The sequence below is a fragment of the Prunus dulcis genome, chromosome 8 (genome assembly GCF_902201215.1).
Source record: "Prunus dulcis chromosome 8, ALMONDv2, whole genome shotgun sequence".
In the NCBI taxonomy this organism is placed as follows: Eukaryota; Viridiplantae; Streptophyta; class Magnoliopsida; order Rosales; family Rosaceae; genus Prunus; species Prunus dulcis.
In genome coordinates, this window is record NC_047657.1 from 7211602 (window position 1) to 7233040 (window position 21439).

General features: G+C 36.9%; 2 protein-coding genes across 9 annotated transcripts; one reads left to right on the top strand and one right to left on the bottom strand.

Moving 5' to 3' along the window:
• Nucleotides 1-2320: 2320 nt before the first annotated feature.
• Nucleotides 2321-6330, top strand: LOC117637127 (KIN17-like protein). 8 transcript variants are annotated; one of them, XM_034371929.1, is made up of 9 exons: nt 2321-2814; nt 3928-4058; nt 4209-4323; nt 4506-4567; nt 4662-4709; nt 5135-5311; nt 5567-5671; nt 5803-5889; nt 6061-6330. In XM_034371929.1, the coding sequence occupies exons 1-6, from the start codon at nt 2439-2441 to the stop codon at nt 5306-5308; spliced, it is 906 nt and encodes a 301-aa protein (XP_034227820.1). In that variant the 5' UTR covers nt 2321-2438; the 3' UTR covers nt 5309-5311; nt 5567-5671; nt 5803-5889; nt 6061-6330. The 8 variants fall into 8 exon arrangements, with proteins under 8 accessions (XP_034227820.1, XP_034227821.1, XP_034227823.1 ...); XM_034371930.1 differs by lacking the exon at nt 5803-5889 and adding an exon at nt 5890-5976; XM_034371932.1 differs by having other exon boundaries at nt 5234-5311.
• Nucleotides 6331-14754: 8424 nt separating this feature from the next.
• Nucleotides 14755-19033, bottom strand: LOC117636788 (splicing factor 3B subunit 1). Its single transcript, XM_034371456.1, has one exon. The coding sequence runs from the start codon at nt 18768-18770 to the stop codon at nt 14964-14966; it is 3807 nt and encodes a 1268-aa protein (XP_034227347.1). The 5' UTR covers nt 18771-19033; the 3' UTR covers nt 14755-14963.
• Nucleotides 19034-21439: the final 2406 nt, after the last annotated feature.

Consider the following 21439-nt stretch of genomic DNA (forward strand, 5'->3'; position numbering starts at 1 on the left):
TATGTGACTTTTCTTAATAAGTTATCGTATTTGGGCCGAACCGTGAATTTTTTGGGCCTCAACACTTAGCAAATCAAAAGGCAAAGGATTTTTTTTTTTCCCCCTCCCTTTCTTCATTCTAAATGTGTTGATTTAAAATGATATAATGTTCCTAAGTTTGAAAGTTAGTACTTGCTTGTTATACTTTTTTTAATACAAGCAGTAGTTCAAACTATAAAGAGATGATGGAGTTTTCTCACACACACTATTATGATGTTATGGGGTTTTGAATCTGAGGCCACTATTAATATGCAAGTCAAAGCCCTTTACTACTGGGACTAGACCCTATTGGCCTTGTTTGTTATACTTTCCTTCTGTTTATTTGCAAAATTTTGGATGCGCAATTGAATGGGAAAAAATTACAAAAAAATTATTCATATGAAATCAAATATTTATTATTTTATTATAATAGGTTTTGTACCACAATATGTACATTTTGAATGTTAGGCAACTTTGCGTCCTAAAATACAATAATAGATATGAACTCCCATACATTTTTCGAAGTCTTTATCAATCTTATATTGTAGACAATTTTCAATATTTTGAATTATACAATCAAAATGTACATGACATTTCTTGTCCATATAATGACGTTCATAAAGACGTATAATAGAATTAATTTGGTCATAATTTGAAGAGGGTGGAAAAAGATGAGTGGAAAGTGAATGAGAAGAAATAGCATGTAATAACATACTATAAGGTACAAACCCTTTGACATATTTTAATCATCAAATTTTTTTAAAATTATATATGTTTTATTTTACTTTTGATTAAGCTTATAAATTTTCATTTGATAAAAATAATATCGGTTTTTTTGGCAACTACTTAAAACATAAGGTATAATTTATTTTGCGTCCCAAAAAATAATATATGTTTTTTTTTAATGACTATTTTAATTTTTAGTTTTCAACAATGTAACTAGATAAAGAGTTAGTTGAAAAATCTTACAATAATTTAAACTGAGCGGATTGTAGTGGTGGAAAGCATACTTCAGTTTCAATTTATTTTTTTTTATAATGACAATGGATTTATTATGTAAACTTTGGTTAAAACAAAATCTCGTAATTTATTAAATAAATAGAAAATATTGCAACCTTCTTTCTGGTTTTTGTCTCATTAAGTAATTTGTTTTATTTTTTATTTTGTTGGAAGTATTTTGTTTTAATTATGCTTAACAATTTAATTTGGTTAATTCATTTTGAATACAAACGATAGTGTAAACTGTTAGTTATTTATTATTTTATTTTATTTTATTAAAATTCAAAACTTATTATTATTGTTATATATTCAATAGTAATGATTATTTATTTTAGGAAAATTTGCATAAATACCACCTGAACTTTTAAATTTTATTTTTAACCACCTGACCTTTGTAAAGTGTAGTAAAACACCCTCTATATAACTCCTTCAACGTGAGTACTTGATTGCTTAAGTATTCCTATTGTTATGCAAATCATACTTGATTCTCATATGGGATGAGACTAATAAAGGAGAATTATACACTATGGAATGAGATGAAAGCAAGGGGCTGTAAAGCGAACATATAAATGGTTGCTTGCTGGTGATGAGATCCAAATTAAACTTTGGGACATGGACAATGACAATGTGAACCTGGTGTTTTTTTTTTTTTTTGGGTTGCATCTTTCCCTGTAGATAGCATTAATTCTGTGATGGATAAGCATAGTTCCATAGTTCCATGCCATCCAACACTTATTGAGTTAGTGAGATTAGGTATGTCAAGCCCTCACAAAAAGGACATTCGAAAGAAGAGGTGGTCATGGGTGTTGTGCGGCTGATTTTCATATATGATCACCATAAGATCAGACCAGGGCACAACCACAAGGAGTTTAGAAGGCCTCAATTTCTGCCATCACCATAAGATTATGACCTCCATCGTTGTTGAACGCTTCTTTTAATTTTTTTTAAAATTTGTTTTTTAATAATTATTTTTAGTTGTTGTTAATTAATGAAAATACCCTAAACTTAACGGAAATTTTTACAGAGTTATACGTAGGTGGTGGATTGCACCATTTTATAAAGTTTAGGGGGTAAAAATAAAAATTAAAAGTTTAAGTAGTAATGACGCACATACCTAAAAGTTCATGTGATATTTATGCGAATTTCTCTTTATTTTAAGAGTCATATTTGTTGACCCAATAAACGTGACGTTATAAAAGGGTGTTTGGAGTCTTATAAATAAAGAAGGGAAATAGCCCTAAATGCCACCAATTTTATAATTGTAATTAAAAATACCACCCATTTTCAATTTTTGTACAACCCTCATCAGGTCCAGCCCTTCCGTCATCTAGGGTTTAGATTGCCAATTCCCCAATCAAAACACCACCCCAATCCTGATTCAAATTACACCAATATTTCTGTAATTCGGCGGTAAAATCATCATGGGGAAGAACGACTTCCTAACCCCAAAGGCAATTGCCAATCGGATCAAGGCCAAGGGACTTCAGAAGCTTCGATGGTACTGCCAGATGTGCCAGAAGCAATGTCGAGACGAGAACGGCTTCAAATGCCACTGCATGAGCGAAAGCCACCAGCGACAGATGCAGATCTTCGGCGAAAACTCTAATCGCATAGTCGATGGCTACTCCGAGGAGTTCGAGCAAAGTTTTCTCGATTTGATGAAACGAAGCCACCGGTTCAGCCGTATCGCCGCCACCGTGGTCTACAACGAGTACATCAACGACCGCCACCATGTTCATATGAATTCGACTGAGTGGGCCACGATAACCGAGTTCGTGAAGCACTTGGGGAGGACGGGTAAGTGTAAGGTTGAGGAGACGCCAAAGGGTTGGTTCATTACTTATATCGATAGAGATTCGGAAACCCTTTTCAAGGAGAGGTTGAAGAACTTTGTATTTTAACTTTGTATATTATATGGAAATTCACACTGCATATAGCATCTGAATATGCAGATTCATTCATCATTGCGGACATTGTTTAGAGCTGAACACATGTGGGAGCTCTCCCACTTTTGGGCACTGATGCATGAAGCAATGGATTATTTTTTTCCTTCAGGAAATTTTACTACCATTTAAGAGGTTTTATTTCTTCTCAATAGTCATTCCTGGGTAAACAAATATTTCTTGTGTGCTTTTATGGTAGGTAGTTTGGGGTTTCTTTGGTATGAATAATATGATTTCTTTTTTGGGTATATGAGACTTCTTTGACTCACTCTGTTGCCTGCATTCTTTTTCAGTTGGTTGTGGGGTTGAGTCTTCACCCAGTTGATGTCTGAAAGTAGGTGCTTGGTAATGGAAAAGTTGAAAAGCATATTAATGTGGGATGAGATACTAGGTACAGCAATAGAGGTGTTAGGATAGTTGTGTTGTGTCCTCGTCCAACTGCTGCCTCTCAAGATTGATTTTGCAAAGTTGGTATGAAAAATTCTTTATGTCAAATCATACCTGCCTATTATGTATGCCCTGGTTCTTTTGACACCAGTCTAGAGCCTCTGTGAATGGTTTTCTGTTTGTGGAAACCAACGGTTCTCATTGCACATGTATTCCATGGTTATGTTTCCAATATTTTTATGCACTGTTACACGGTTCTTTTTGCAATACATATTTTCTGTGGATGAACAAGTTGGGGATTGGCACTTGTACATCCTTTTCCATTATTATGTATTAGGGTTGAGAGAAATAGCTGTATTTACAATGGAAAGATGCACAAAGAGGCTAGTAGCTATGAGTTATTAAGTGGGAAATAGCTTAAAATGCCACCTTTTTTTATAATTTTAATTAAAAATACCATCCCTTCCCAATTTTTTTACAACTACCACCTATAAATACATTTTTATTGTGGTTTTTCAGAAATTAGGTTCTCTCTCAATTCTCTTGCCTCTATCTCTCTCTTCAGCCCTTCTCTCTCCAGATCAATCAGAATTCGGATCAACCCCTCATTGTCCATCTCTGAAAATAATTGAACAGAGAAAATCCAATGATGCAGAAGTCGAGTCACTGCGAGAGGAATACCATCAAAGGGTTGCAACACTTGAAAGGAAGGTAGGTCTTCTCATAAAGTCTTGTTTATAATCGTGCTTGGATTGATCTAGGTGTTATATATGCCCGTTATGTTTTTGATGAAATTGGTACTTGCCTATTTTTAATTCAGCTCCTGATAATTGGAGGGGCTATGCCAACTTATGATTGCAGGTGTATGCTCTTACAAAGGAAAGGGACACGCTTTGGCGGGAGCAGAATAAGAAAAGTGATGCAGCTGCTCTTCTGAAGGAAAAGGATGAAATAATTAATCAAGTTATGGCTGAAGGTCTCTTTCTGTCCTTGTCTGTCTCTGTTTCTCTTGAGAAGCTCAATATGTTCTACATATTTTGTGCCTCATAGTGAATTTCAACGTAGCCAATGTTCTATTGTGGATGCAAGGAGGGTTTCTTTATGCAATCATATCAATAATTATGGAAATTCCTTCATTTTTGCATTTTTATGTACCAGGTGAAGAGCTTTCAAAAAAGCAGGCTGCTCAAGAAGGACAGATTAGGAAATTAAGGGCTCAGGTATGCTAGCCGGTTTATTCATTGTCTGATTTTGTCATTCTTTAATCCTTTCACTGCTAGGTATTCTTATATTTTTTTTTTCTCTGAATACTAGATCAGAGAGTTTGAAGAAGAGAAGAAAGGGTTGATTACTAAACTTCAGGTAATTCATTTATGTTAGAATCTTTAAAATTGTGGTTCTCTGATTTCGTTTGATAAAGACAAAGTACACATGCTGGAAGAATTGGTTGAGTTTCCCTGCATGCTGAAATGGAGGGGGGCAGTGGCCTGTAATGCACATGCAATCTGGAGAGTTACTACTCGTGACAGGGTTTGGGTGTTTTTTATGGTTATTGGTTGTCTAGTTTTGCCAAGAGGATCTCATAGTGCTTGCTTGTTTGGGCGAATTGAGTCAGTGGTAGTCCCACTGGAGCAGCTTAAGTCCTCTGATTTTACTGATCAACAAGAATACTATGCCTGCAAAATGAAATAAAGGAGCTTTTCTGGTAATGAACTTTATTTTTGGACACACACATGCGCAATGAACTTTACTGTCTTTGATGGCATTTTGTGTTATTTGTTTGATAGGAAGGTGATGCTGCTGTTGCCGTTGCTGAGGAGGGGAAGAAGAACAACCATGTAGTAAGAAAGTTGGAGAAGCGTCAACAGATTTGCACCCTTGACCAGCATATTGAAGAGCAATTTGGTTGTGGTCGTCTATTGGCTTGTATCTCATCACGACCTGGACAGTGGCTGTGCTGATGGGTATGTGACTTTATTTGCCTATGTCTGTTTCTAGTCAGCAGATTTGTCATAGGCATATTAGTGTAGTTACCGTATTGCAAGGGCTGAAATCTGGATGATATCAGCTTCTTTTTATTGTTGTTTTAAAGTGAGGTATGTATGGGTCTTATGAAATTTTTACAGAAATATATTGGAGGGCAAATAATTTTATTTTAGTTTTTTATTCCCAAATGATACCCAAAACATGTAAGCTTCACACTATGTTAATTTCTGCAGGATGGGAAAACATTGGACAATGAGTTGGAGGTTGTTGAGGGAATGAAGCTAGATAGGGGCTACATATCCCCTTATTTCATCACCAACCAGAACAATCAGAAATGTGTAAGTTTTAGTTTGACTCAGTGATAACTATGTCTTGAAACTGTTAGAGGGCTGCTTGTTAAAGTTAGCAGCACCTCAAGTCCCTTTTTGCTTGATGATGATTATCTTCAAACTTGTGTATGTGCTGATAGGAATTGGAAAATCCTCTAATCATAATCCATGAGAAGAAAATCTCAAGTATTAATGATGTGGTTAAAGTATTGGAGTTGGTTTTGCAGGTTAGCATTTCTCTGGTTAGGTTCACTAGTTTCTTCGTTTTTACTATGAATTGGTTGACAAACTTTTGCTCCTTTTCAGAAGCAAAGGTCTTTGCATTTTGTTATATATTTCAGAACCAAAGTTATAAAAGAAAATGGTTTTCCTCTTTGTTAATTGAGAATCATCTGCAGTTATGATTTCAGATCTGTAGATAACCTGTTGTTGCTGATATTGCTACACGGGAGGAGAACAGAACAAGTTGGAAAATGTGCAAGAAGGGAGAGCTAACTCATACAACGAAGAACAAATTGATGAAGTTAAGATCAAATTAGTAGAATTTGTGAGCTCTCCATTATTTATAATTATAGGTAGGAAGTATGTATGTAATAGAGCAAAGATTGGTTGACTATGTAATAACAATTGAATTGTCAAGTTTTATGAAAGAAATAATTTTTGCTTCTTGGGATAGTATTGTTAGGGTTCGGGGGCGATTTATTTTCCATGTCTAAATTGTAGTCTGTAATGGATGTGTGTGTATTGTATGTAGATTGACTTAATATTGTTGTCCTATTGCATGTGTATTGTACTAATATTGCCCGTGTATTGTATACATATTGTATGCATATTGCCTACATATTGTATGCATATTGCCACCACATTGCATGTATATTGTGATGCTATTGCTGTCGTATTGCCATTATATTGCCCTAATATTGCCTCTCTAGTGTATTGCCATTATATTGCCCTAATATTGCCTCTCTACGGCTCATCAATGGGTTTACGGTTTGGGCCATATTGCATTCAAAAAGAAGACGAGGAGGAGAAAGAAACAACGTGCCTTTCAAAAACAGGCAGTCAGGTGCATCATAATTGCATCGTAAGACATTGTAAGAAATTATTTTAAAAAATAATAACAACTAAAAAATAATTTACAAAAAAAAGAAGGTATGAATAAAGAGACAGAGAGCGAATAAGGGGAGAAAGAGGCAGAACGAAGCTAGAGAGAGACAGAGAGAGAGAGCTGCGCTACAGAAAGAGAGCAAAGAGAGAGTTGCACTAGAGAGAGAGAGAGAGAGAGAGAGAGAGAGAGAGAGAGAGAGAGCCAAGAGAGAGAGAGCGAGAGCTGCGATAGACAGATACCAAAGAGAGAGATGTGCCAGAGAGAGAGAGCCGAGTGAGCTAAGAGAGAACAAAATTTCTGAACATGTGAAAAATCAGCAATAAGTGGACAATAATTATATTTTTATAGGTGATATTGTAATACTATTGCTATCGTATTGTGGTTATATTGCTTTAATATTGCCTCTATAGTGTACATGTATTGGCCTAATATTGCTATTATATCGTATGTCAATGGCCATTTGGTCTAATAACAGAGTCTCCACTTCGTTGAAAAGTAATCCTGAATTCAAATCTCATGGACACGACAATTGTTATCCATCCTTATATTAGCATGAATTGATGTTGACCTTTGAAATGATAGTTGGAGTTGCACATCGATTCATATTCAAAAGGAAAGTAATTCTCTCCCTCAATGAATCTTCGTTCAAAAGAAGGCAGCTATCAAATATTGGGTACAAAAATGCAAGATCCACAGTAAATTAATTGGGCACAAACCACATATTACAAAACTAGGATGATTTTTGGCATGCTTGAAAAGACAAGGGCCAAATACAACAGAAAAGAAAATCCATTCAAGCTTCTCACCAAACATGGCTCAAGCACTCGACCATGGTTTCAATCCAAACCTACCCAACAAGGGCATACCACGTGTCCATCATAACAGAAGAGTGGCATTTACAAAGCATGAACTGCAATATGTTTCTTTTTCTCCTAAACAAAATTGTTACTAAAATGGAACAAAAGATCCCTAACATAGAGCAATACAAGCAAAGATAGTCAATTGTCATACACACAAAATTAGTCCTCATCCATCCCTGCATGCTGATCTCTCTTACTAGGGCCACCTGCTGGTTTTGCCATTATAATCTGCAAGATAGTCAAAGCACTGTCAACAACCTTTTTTTTTAATGAAGGTATTAAACATTAAATAGGCTGCAATCAGATGGATTCATCATTTCTCACACATTTTTAGCTAGCCAGAAAACCCCCAGCATATAGATTTTCTATTTACTATCAAGCCTTCTACATTGAAGCCATATTCATTATAAAAGTTCAACATTTCCCAAAAGTAACTTTCAATTTTATTTTATTTTTCCAAGTTAAAAACTAACATTTGCGACCGTTCTTTTGAGTTATAAAGGAGTTTGTGTTCTGAGTACACACGTGCATACATGCATCTGTGCCAAGTTAGGGGAACTTTGAAAAAAAAAAAAGAGAAAAAGACTCCACAAAAAGTATAAAAGTATAAAATTAAATAAATAAATAAAAAGAATAGTCAACTAATTCATAAAGCCTCGACTTTTTTTTATTTTTATTTTTTAAACTGTATGTAGTTTAGCATTTTTTCTGCTTTGGCCTCAAAGATGCAATCAGGGATTCAAAGATGTAGTTCATACCAAATTTGGTTCGTCAGGTTTAAGTAGAAGACCTGGATCTGAAACTCTTACACTAGGCAGCACTTTACCTTGAGAATGATTTATATTCACTTCGTACCTTGTCAGGGTTGCTTGCCTGCATGCAATATAACCCCAAATATCAAATGTAGTTATAAAGCAGAGATACAAATTATATAAAACAGGTCACTATTGAATGACATCATTCAAGACATCAGCAAAGCCTTACATGTAAAGTTTTCCGCCTTATGTGTGCCCACAGTTAGAACAAGCAAGCCAGGAGCATATGACAAAACTAAACTTATACGTATCAAGTCTAAAAGAACAAATAATGTACATTAAGTAGGACTCTTTTTGCCAAAACAAAGCATGTTGGATCCATATCAGCAAAGCAATAAGAATTGTCCAATTTGGAAATCTCCAACTCAATCACCAATGTCATAAATCAATATTAATAACAATTTCACTAATCAAGCACAATCTTGGATACTGCACTTCTGTTTCCCTGACTGGAACATGAGCAGAAAGCTTCTATTATGATCTACAGTAGCATCGGTGTCCTAGAATTCAATCCACGTTATTTGTTTTGAGCCTAAAAACAGATTATTCTTCATTTTGAAAATGCACAAACTTAACAAGAGTCCGAGACTTCCAATTTACTAGTCACAGAAGACTTCCAATCTCACTCTCCTTCTCCCCTTCCCCCTCTCTCCTCTCGGAGCAAGACCAGAACGTAAAATCCAAACAGCCTATCCCACTCCTCTAGTACCTAAAACTAACCACGTATATCTTAATCCAATTCCAAACCAATCTGAAGGGGAAGCATAAATGATGGCTTCATCTACCAGACTTTATAAAATAAAATAAAAGGGGGTTGATTGAAAAGGCAAGCTTCCAACTGTTGCTTTCATTGCACAAGAAGTTCCTTAGAAGTCATGCTCCCACTAAACACTCAAATTAAATAGGGCAAAACAATTTTCCCATGCTATAACATACTCATTGTTTTTAGCTACAAAAGAACTATTCCTTTGTTAATAATAAGAAGCAAAATATTTCAGGCGTAGTTTGGGAGGAACTTAATTGAGCTTATATTGGCCTAACTATCCAACTTTATCTATTTATTTATTCTAGTATCTTAAACGAAAATTACTCAAGCCATTGTTATAGGTTTTGCTCAACCTGCATAATGAACATAATAAAAACCAGGGAGCACAAACTAGCATACAGAGTGAATAAAAATAAAATTTGAGAACAGAACTGTTACCATCCACCAGGATGCCCCACATAAACCACTAAACTGATAAGACCTCCAGGCACCACAATCCTTTTTGCAACTTCCAATGCCTTGTTCAGTGTTGTTTCTGACTCTGATAATTGTTTTGTCACCCCCAGGAAGATAGCCAAGATTGAAAGTGACAAGCCTAATCACCCACGAAATCAAACCTTTCAGGAAGCAAGTTTTCTACTAAGAAAAATAATGCAGTAACACGTTCGATAATATTTCCATACAATATGAACATGATATTAAGTATAATAAACATTAGTCGAATATTCAATAACTTTCCTGGTTAATATACAGAACACATTCCGACTTCAATAAAGAGCCAAAAGTTATTGAAGCAAACAATATGAATACCGATAAGTTTATGATTATACAAATCGAACATAAAACAGACGTACAAAAAGCATTTGCATTAATCTTGGCCATTAGAAGAAATTTAATAGCCTTGAGTTTCTTTCTTATTTTAGCTCTGCGCACGTTTCTCATAAATCAAATGCCAATTGCATTAAGATTTTAAACACAGAACCATAAGATAGGAACATCAAGAAACTTGGGTTATAGTGAGTACCTAACAGATGTATCTTTTGGGGGAAAAAAAATACTCAAGCAGGTAATTTTTTATTTATTTGCAATTTACCTCAAATGCAGGGCAATGAAATGCTTTCTTTTCATCCTCATTCTGTCAACCAACGTTTTCCCCATTTCATTAATAAGGTCATTAAACTTTAAGGCATGATAATTTGCTCTACACCTAAGTTTTTATAAATTTGAATCCAATTTATTTGAAAGCCTGTAATCAAACTTTGTGAGCTGAACAGCCTGTACATTAGAAAGCATAACAAACAACTGTAAATTCTATATATCCCAAAAAGGCACTCATTCAAGGACTGGAAATTTTTCTTCCTCGGTTATATGCACCAGCATATGATAATTAACAAATTCTTTACAAAAATGTGGTAGGTTCTCTTGAAAGACACTTACAATATTTTTATTAAGAACAGGCACTAAACGATTCTGTTAGCATTTTTGCCCTTCCTTGGGACACGCATGCTATATGGACTCATTGGTTTTCCTCCCTTTGTTGGAAGCTGTTTAATGATTTCAACATCTTTTGATAGAGATGATATAAACCAGTCTACATCAAAGATTTCATCAAAGTTGCTGCACCAAATACCCGAATAAGAATATTAATCCACAGACAGTTTTGCTTACATGGACCTTCACAGTAGTTTTGTATCTGTGATATGGTGAAAATGACCTGGAATCCTTCCAAAATAATTTCTGGCCCAGCTTGAGAACAAGAAGAGTAGCATTCAAGATATAAGCTACAACAAGAGCATCAGTTATCTGTAACAGAATCAAGAAAGAAGCACACGATGCTGAATCAGCAGAAAAAACATGCATGATTACAAACCAGTCTTATCACTCATGGAATGAAAAAGTTACAAAGTCCTATCAACAAGTCCTATACAGGATCTACTTATAATCAGATGCCTAAACGAAATAACAAATCAAAATTAGACTAATAAAGAAGCCATTTGGAATCTGAATGCATAACCACAATGTACTTTAAGCCTTAAATGAAGATATTAGAAAGATAATTTAGGCCTCAAATGGAAGAAAACTAAGATGGGCGTCTACTGGATTAATATGCATCTACAGCTCAATCAAGAAACTCACCCCTCTTCTTTGCTGGTTTAAGCCTCCACTAATAGCAGTCAACAAATATGTTTTCACATCAGCAGCTGCAACATTTAGGACATTGGTTTTGTAAATCAAAAGCCTCAGATAAGTTAACCAAAATCATAACAGAATCGATTCAATTATGACGTCATTACTGCAACCATGGAGAAAAAAAGCATAAATAAAGTTGATTACTTTACTTGCAAAGTTATCGGCGGCACGCTACCGTGGAAGAAATCCGATTTCCTTGTGCATCTATCTCTTTACACTGTTTCTTCAATCTATCAAACTGGGGATGAGTTGTGATACGTCGTCGTTTCAGAGTGATGAATGAAGGTGACGGAGTGTGCCTGCTGTTGCTAGATGGGTGAGGGTTAGATGAACAGTACCTCGTGGATGTCAACGGTGGAGTTAAGCTTGGATAAACAGCCACCGCTGAGGGAGAAAGACGATTGCGTCGGAGAGAGAGTTACACGAGGGAGAGAGCTCAGCGACAGAGACAGACAAGCTGAAGAGAGAGACAGAGCCAAGAGAGTTGAGAGAGAACCAATTTCTGAAAATGTGATATGGGTACAATCAGTTTACAATAAAAATGTATTTATAGGTTGTAGTTTTAAAAATTTTGGGAAGGGGTGGTATTTTGACAAACAATTATAAAATTGGTGGTATTTTGAGCTATTTCCCAATAAAGAACTCCTCATTCATCAAAGAGTACGAACAATTCTCTGTTACTCTCATACTCCATATCTGAATCACACTCATCATTCTCCATCTCCTACAATTCTCTTTATCTATTTCCTGCGCAATTGATCAACACTTGGCATACCCGTCTGTCGTTGGCGTGCATAACGGACCAGACATCCTGTGAGTCTTTTGGGTTATATCTTGGAGTTGTAGACACATCCATAACCTACACGTAGGAAGGCGTCTATGGCTTTAGAACAACGTTTATCGTGCCTCTCTTGGGTTCACAGGCTAGACTTTCTTTCTCCTTTAATCTACCTATTGTTAATTGTAATTGTTTTAATTAGACGTATTTAATCCATTTTATATTTACACAAATCTACATTTATTTCTAACATAAACTATTCTAATTTTATTTTTTTTATACGAATAAACTACTCTAATTTGGTTAATTCATGTAATGCCATATATTTATATTAAATCCCATTATATCCAATTCAGTTTACTATCTTAATTTATTAATTTTTAGTTCTTACCCTTAAACTTCTTTAAACAAAAAAAAAAAAAAAAAAAAAAACTTTTCACAATAGAAATTATGTGAACAACTACACCCTGCCATATTGAGCTGCTACAAACCATTTTGTTTGAGAGTGAGAAGATCACTCGGGATGAATTGGAATTCTGAAAGGTCTGAAAGACCACGTCCAATTTAAATCTAACGTCTAAATTAATCTTATTCAATTTTTTTTGAGTGCTGCTATTTCCACCCTCTTATCCTATTTCTCTATCCACCTTATTTTCAAAATTTTTAAGACAATTTACCTGTAAAATAACTTCAAAGTACTTGAGGAAAAAAAAACCCAACTAAAATATCCCATCTATTGGTTTGACAAAAAGAAGAAAGCTTACATTTTTTTCCCCTCTGCAAAATCGGCCAACAAAAAATTTTCACGTTTCAATAATTAGTAACACTAAAAGAAAATTGAACCAAACAAATTAAGAAAGTCTCATATTCTCTCTCTTCACTTTTCTTCTTTTTTTTTTTTTTTATTTATAATCATTATCAAAGCTGCACAATGATATCCAACTTGCACCGCCTAATTTGGTAGTGAGTTTTGTTGGTCGCAATCTCTAGATCTATAGTGCTTCTCAATTCTCTGATAAATTTTCTGGTTTTTTGGCAAGGGTTGTGGTCTCTATGAAGGTTGAAGACATAAATTTCAGAGAGGCAAAAACAAAGCAATGAAATAGAGGGATAAAAAGTTCTCAATCTGCATGTCAAATCTGCTATTCCACCAAAGAATTGTGATGATGTGGAAAGAGAAAGTGAAAAGAGTTCGTGTTGGTTTTGATCGGAGTGGGTCCTAATTTTTTCTGAGTCGGAGGAGATGGGTGTTGTTCATGGTGGTTTTCTCTGTTGTCAAGAGAGAGAGTTGGCGTAGCTGGGATGCATTCCGTGTATTCAGAAAACACTAAAATAGGGTAGGGTATTTTAGGAATGATGGTGGGTGGAAAAATAATATTGTATTTTTTAAAATTTATGTTGTGGGTGGAAAGATAAGGTGGGTGGGAAAATATAATAGGTGGGTGGAAATAGCAGTACTCTTTTTTTTTAGTACAAACGATTGGGAGATGGGATTTTCATTAAGTATTGGAAATGGAATTTACATAAATATTCATTAAGTATAGCGATTTTGAAACTCTGTCCACATAGTTAGACGCAAAAGAACACTGGCAATGATCTTAGGGGGTGTATCAAATTCATACTTATAAAGACTTTTTTTAAGTGAGTGACTTTCATAGAGATGACAAATTCTTAAATACTTTCATAGAGTTGATAAAAAGTCACTAGTAAATTGGCAAGACTTTTGCTTTTAACAATTAGCCTAAAAAGTATAGAAAAGTCATTCATTTAATAAGCTTTTTAAAAGTTATTAACTTTTTGGATACCACCAAACTTTTAAATACTTTTAAAAAGTCACAATTGAATACCACTAGACTTTTATATACTCTTTAAAAGTCTAAATTGACCTTCAGACTTTTAAACTCTATGAAAGTTATTAAAAGTTTGAATTGAATACAAGTTTCTAGGAGCATCCATGCTCTCTATTTCTTAGCTAAAATTTGGCTAAGAATATCAGAAAGCTATTTTAGAAGTTCTCCAAAAAATTTCAACTCCAACCATACTCCTTAATTTGGAGAGTCATAAATGCTATAACTCTTTTTTGATTGGTCCATCTCTATTAAAAAAATAAAATAAAAAATAATTAGCATTAAATAAAGGTTTGAAATACTCATTAAATAAAGCAGTATTAAATTATAGAGAGCCACTAAGAGTCATTTTTCTCTCCTCAAATTTAGGAGCTCCTAAAGGACTCCATATTTTAGAAGGTGGATAGAGAGCGTGGTTGAAGTTGCATTTTTACGATTCCTCCCCAAAATTTGTCTAAAGAAGTGATTTAAAGAGCTCATTGTGGATACTCTAAGTCCACTATATTAAGCAACATTTTCAGTTGAAAAAAGAAAAAGCAAAATCGAAAGAGGAGACCAATGAACTACGGGTCCTGATTCAGCGCATAATAAGAGGCAAATATTGCAACTTCACTTTCCCAATTGACCAAAAGAGAAAAAGAAAAATTAAACAACATTATGCTTCCCCAATGGATCACTCATTTGGGTCCAAGTGATGTCTCAGCAAAGGAGGAACAAAGCAAGCTATGAGGATCATGCAATGGAGCTCATGGAATAAAGTAAGCATAGTGCAGTACAAATAATTTGGGTTACAATACTGATTTAGAAAACTACAGAAACCATATCACATAAAAAACTACAGAAACCATATCACATAATACCTAAACATTGTTCTTTAAAAACTGTCTATTACCGATTTTATGCTCCTTGTCTAAATAGGAGAGCTGCTGCGGCAGCTTCATACAAACATCATTAGCTCAGGCCGGGTATATACGTTATGATCCTCATCCTCCAGCAAAGGGTAGGATGCTACAAGGGCATCTTGAGCTCCAATATACAGCGAGTTGTAAATCTTCCAGTACACCTCCCTAACCTTCCTAGCAGGATGGAACAGCCCCTGCAGACAGTAGTTGAGCACAACAGCAGCACCCAAAGCCACTCTCATCCCTTCAATAGCTTCCATGACAGCATTTATAACGTGAGGGGATGTCTCAAATATGTTTGGCCAGACATAGTTCAACAAGTGGACTAACGCATCTTCGCAGCCCAATCCAGCTACTCCCAAAGCCATGTGCTTGACAGCAGAAGCTGCAGTTTGCCTGTGAACCAGATCTCTGTCCATGAGGGCATCCTCGAGCAACGGGGTCACTGCATAGATATAGTCTTTCCCCATTTCACCAATGTACTCAAACAGGAAAGAGAGGGATTTCAAAACACCATTCTGCACATTAAGTTCTGGAACACGATACTCATTCATCAGTGCTGGCAAAACTGTAAAAGGAGAACAGGTTTCAGCTACTATTGCAATTGCCACAGTGGTGCAAACACGGTTCTGACGTTCCTGCACTTTGAGATTGTTCAGTAGAGTTGCCAGGACATCTTGTGGACCAATGGCCTTAGCAATGTACCCAAAAGTGTTCACAGTAGCACGCCGGATACCCTTCTTATGAGCCTTCAGCATCTCAAGAAGCTCAAAACAGATCCTCATCCATTCCCTTGCTGGAACAAACTCAGCACCGCGATCAGCAATACGACCAACAAGGTCAATACAGTTCTCCTGGACTTTTTCGTGCCTATTCTTCAAAATTGGAGTCAACCTGGGAAGCAAATCCTTTATAGGAGGCGTCATCTTTGTCATACCAATAACATTCACAATTGCCTTTAGTGCTCCCAGAATTGATCCCAGAACTTCTGGGTATTCTTCTCCCAAATATTCATACAAGACAACACCAAGATGACCCATCAGTTGTTCCTCTTGGCACTGCTTCATGACAACAGCAATCCTCGAAATAAGATCTGCAGCTTGCTGCCTGACCTTTGCACTCTTGTTATTCAAGCGCCACTTAATGGTACCACAAATCTGGGGAAGGTAAGGTTTCACCCTCTGCCCCAGAGAGTTCACAACTGCACCAAACCCATTAAGCATCACATTTGCATCATCACTGGTCTGCTCTTGGAAAGCATAAAGGATACCATCAATGAGAAGCTCCTCCAACCGAGCATCAATATCTGAGGCACCCAAATTCACCACCACCTTCTCAATTGTCTCCATAACCATTCGCCTATATGGTTCACTCTCATCTTTGAGATCCTCAACAATTCTCCCCACTATATCAGCAACACCCACTTTGTTTGCTATCTCCACAGTTGTTTCCACCAGTTGCCTGTAGTTCCTCCTATCCAAAGCCATCCTTCTAACCCAGAAGTTCCTGAAGAACTCAGGAAGAATATCACTTCTTATATACTCAGGCTCTACACCTTCGGTACTCACACACTGTTTCACCACTTTGAGCACAATTTTTTTCATTTCTTCATCAGGAGACTGGAATTCTCTAATCAAAATAACCATCACTTCCTTGGTATAGTAACTAGCATACATTGCATCCATAAGAGGAATGATAAAACCAATTGCCTTCAAGAAGGCAGCCAAAACCTTACCACGGTGAGACCTAATACCCTTCCACAATGGCTTCAAGACAGAGTCAAAGCTTTCAATACCATATGGGGCAGAAGCCTCGGCAAGAGCAGCAAGTGATAGCGCAGTAATTGTCCGAACCTTCTGATTTTCATCACTTAAACCATTCTCTATAATTTCCACAAGGGACCTCAAGTGAGGAAGAACAGCACACCCTATCAAAATGGCAATCTGCTGAACAATCTTGATTCCAGTGTGCCGTGCTTGCCATGATTTCTTGCTCTGACACACAGCTTTCAAAAATGGCAACAGTGCAGGAATACCAAGCGCAGAAGCAACAACACTGAAAGCTCTCGCAGTAGTGTTCCTAACATACTCATCAATGTTATCAATATCCGGACGCATAGCAGCAATCATAGTAGCCAAACCAGCTGCTTTACTAAGATTAGAAATAATTTCTCTCCCTTCAACGCGTGCATAATAGTCTTCATCAATCAATAAAGGCTCAATCACAACAAGAATCTTATGCACATAAGGACGTACCAGTTCATCCAATTTATAAAGCACTCGATCAATTACCTTCACCAAAAGATGCCTCTCTTGGTCTTCCAACGTGGGTTGCATAAGCAAAGGTAGGATACGGTTAAACAAGGGGCCAGCACCAAACTCCCGAGCCTTATCAGTAAGCTGCCTCAACGCTGTCTTCCTCTGCTGTGGCGTACCATTCTTAACCTTAAGCAAAAGCTTCATAATCTTCCGCTCTTTCTGCTCATCAGGGGACAACTCCTCCTCCTCATCTTCATTCAACAACGCCCCAAAGTACTGGTAATCCTCAGGCTTCATAAATGGCAACCCACCAGGCAACTCCTTGGGCACATCAAACTGCTGCCCGCGATTCTCTTCTGGAATAGAATACCCGGGAGTCCCCATCGGAGTTGGGGTCGCCAGCAGCTTTCTCGCCGGAGTCCTAATCGGCACATAAGAAGCTGGTGGGTCCAAAACCTTATACCCCTCTTGAGGAAACATAGCATCCAGCTCTTCATCAGTCAATGGCCTATTCCTGTCCTCAATATCCTTCTCCCACCTCAACAGATTATACTGTTCCGGCGTAATTGCACCACGCAGATTAATAGCCCCGGGCGTGGGAGTAGCCAGCTCAACTCCACCAACAGGAGTCACACCAGGTGTATAAGCCGCAGCGGGGGTTGCCCCAGCCATTGGGGTTGCACTGCCCATTGTGGCAGGGGTCTCATCCCACCTTGACCTCTGCCGTTTCGGAGTGGGCGTGGCCATCCCTGGAAGCTTCGGAGTAGCATCCCAAGCCATCCCAGCAGGGGTGGCACCGGGAGTGGCGCCACCAGACGGAGTGGCATCCGAATCCACCAACCGCCCCGGCGTTGGTGTCTCGTCCCACCGGTTCCTCCTTCCCAAGGACGGAGTCGAATCTGCAACCCTTCCTGGAGTCGGGGTCGCATCCCACTTTCCTGGAGCGCTATCCGGTAAGTCCCAATCCGAAGTTTTGGCCTTCTTGGCCCCACCTTCATCCTGAGACTGGTCCCACCTGTTCCTCCTCTTCTGAGGCACCGCCGCAGCCGCCTTGTCCCCTTTCTCAGGCGCCGCCTTGGCCGCCTCCTCTTCCTCCTTCTTCTTCTTGGCAATAAGCCTCAAAGTGTCCTCCTTCTCCCTCTTCAACGCCTCCTCTCTCATGATATCGCCATAAGTCCTCACCGACGGGTCAGGAGTCTTCTCACCAGCCGCAAACGCATCGTGGCGGTCGGGCGAGAGGACCTGATTAAGCCTCCGCCGTCTATACTCATCCTCACGATCGTAAATCCTCTGTGTCTTCTTAAACCCTAAATCCTCCTCTTCGTCGCCGCCTCTCGGCATCTCCTTCGTGATGGACTTGGGGGCCGTGTACGACGGCATCCGAGCCGCCTCATTGCCCATGGCCTCCATGTTCTCTTCATCTTCATTGACAGGGATGGAGGAGACGTAGGAATTCTTGTCAGTGCCGCCGTAGAGGTCTGTATCGAAGGTGACGGAGGTAAGCGCGGCCAATTGCTTCTCCATCCTCTTCCTCTCTTCCTGTGTCTTCTCTATGTCCGATTTATCGTCATCGATAGGCGCCATTGTTAGGGTTTTGTCTGGAAAAAAAACCAAGAGACTGAGAGATAGAATTAAGGGTTTGAGTGGAGATTGAGCTTCAATTCAGAAATTGGGGTTTCTTGAGCACACCCACTGAATCGCTGTCTAGAAGGTAGATCGGATCAGATAAATTAGGGCTTATGGAGCGTACCCTGGTTTTTGGGTATAGTATATGCCAATGCGATGGGCTTGGATATAGGTCAACCCCTTCCCAATATGCTTATGAAGTCGGTTGGCCCGAGAGGTGGTGGGCATGTTCCGGATTAGTTTTTTTTTTTTTTTTTTTTTTTCCAAAGGACATAGTCTAAAATATCAATAATATCGATGAAATATTGATGATATTATCATTTTTTTTCGGATTACGGATATTTTAGAATATATCTATATACATATCGTATAAATATCAATAATATCAAAAAATATCGATGTATATAATTTTGTTTATACTTCAGCAATATTTTGTCAAAATATCGCTATAATATCGAAAATATCGATGTAATGGAAAAAAGAAAAAAGAAAACACAAATCACACACACATAGGGGATTCAAACCCTTGCCATTTCACTCCTCCAACGCCGTAACTACCATGTTGCTTATGTTTTTATGATAATATGCTAAAATATGTATATGTATATGTATATTGTTTTGTTTTGAACAATTACATGAAAAACTATTTTGGGGATTTATCATTTGATGACTACTTTTCAACAATACACTTACTCTACACATAGAGATGATGAAAATCGTGAAAAATTTGAACCTCATAAGAACTCCGTGTGGTACTAAGTTATTCATGTATCTTACTATGCAATGTTTAAAGTGTAAAATATTGTAGTAAATCATTATATATAAATGATTATGGTGTGTTTAATTTTTTTCATTAATTACTACATATTTTCTACACTTAGTGTTTGTCAGCTCACTATATAATCAACTTAAATCAGTTAATCCCATCATGCAATGCATTTTCTTCCAATTTTTTGTGATAAACTAATAAATAATTGATTAAATAAACATCCTTCATAGTTTCAATAAAAATTTCTAAGTTTTTCTTACAATTTGGTTTTTATCGATATCGATAATATCATGATATTTCCATCGAAATTTCTGTGTTTTTTGACTACCGATATTTCCGATACGATCGATATTTTAGACTTCTTCAGTTTCACTTCAAAATTGTGGCCGAACATCACATAATGAATCAAATCAAACCAATTTAAGACGGTGTGATTAGATCGGTTTGGGCCTAAACCCAATTTTCTTTTATTTTGTATTTTTCAACATTATCCCAATTATAATAAACAAAATGGGTGCACTGCATAAAAGTATCAAAATTTTGGGGGTCATTTCAAATTAGTACTCAAGCTTTAAAATTTTGCATGTAGATACCCAACCTTACATAAAACATACAAATTAGTCACTCTGTTAGTTAGACCGTTAATAGATCTGTGAAATGATGACGTGGCAAACATGAGCTCCAAATTTTTTTGTTGATGTTTAATAAAATATTAATAAATAAAAAACTATTTCTCTTTTAAAATAATTTTAAAAAGTAAAACAAGATCTAATAAGTAAAAATTCTAACCAATTAATCATCGATCCCCAACCTCATCTCGGCCCTATCCTTCTCCACTGAACACAGTAATGACTCACCCCTCGTCCTATTCTCCACTCCAGCACTTACTCCTTGTCGTCCCTTAACCCAGCTGCCACCATAACCACCCAAGCCAGCCTTAGCCAGCCATATCCACAACTGGACCACCAACACCTAACCAGATCCCCCACCTCCCCCATCTCCCACCTCCTTTTGTCATGACTGTAACACCCAATTCACTCAGACCACACAACAACCATCCCTTTTCTCAACCCAACCCATACCATTGAGATAAATAAGTGTAGAAGAAACACAAAAATGAAAAATCAATAAAACCTAGACATCAAAAATCAAACCTAGATATCAAAAATCAAACCCATATTATAAAAAATATATTAAACTTAACCCCACTTTCTCCACTTGTGAGTAACATCATCAAAGATTCTTGAATCAAATGCGAAATATGATATGGGGAAATATAATGAATCAAAGAAATTTGGCAAGATTCTTGAATCAAAGGTGAAATATGATATGGGAAAATATAACAAATCAAAGAAATTTGGGACTTTCGTGATGAGATGAGATTTTTCAAAATTCACGTATAGAGAGAGAGAGAGAGAGAGAGAGAGATAGAGAGAGAGAGAGAGAGAGAGAGAGAGAGCTGGTTTGTCGAGGTTTGAAGGGTTTGGGGTTTGGAGTGAGGCTGCTGGGTTGGTGTGATCTAGGTGGATCTTCCGTACGTAATACAATATGATATTAAATCCATATCATATTATGTTACTTAATTATCATTTTGTTTAATTATTATAAACCCATTAAAAGTTTGCAGTTCAAACCTAATGGATTTGAAACCGCTCAAACTTAAAGGTTTATATTAATTAAAAATTTTAAACCATACATGATGTAAGGTTTAAAATCAATTGTTATTTTTAGTTTTCCATTTTTAGAAAACTCATTTTGTATATAAATCGACTGTTAGAATGAATGAATTAGTCAGTTTTCATTCAATTCTATTCCATTCTCCATAGTCATTGTGTTCCGTATTATTTTTGATTAAGAG

Excerpts from the sequence above, each read along its gene's own strand:
- LOC117636788 (XM_034371456.1), bottom strand. The coding sequence starts at position 18,770 with ATGGCGCCTATCGATGACGATAAATCGGACATAGAGAAGACACAGGAA.
- LOC117637127 (XM_034371929.1), top strand. The coding sequence starts at position 2,439 with ATGGGGAAGAACGACTTCCTAACCCCAAAGGCAATTGCCAATCGGATC. Across the intron at positions 4,324-4,505 it reads TAATCAAGTTATGGCTGAAG|GTGAAGAGCTTTCAAAAAAG; the intron begins GTCTCTTTCTGT and ends TTTATGTACCAG. Across the intron at positions 4,710-5,134 it reads GGTTGATTACTAAACTTCAG|GAAGGTGATGCTGCTGTTGC; the intron begins GTAATTCATTTA and ends TTTGTTTGATAG.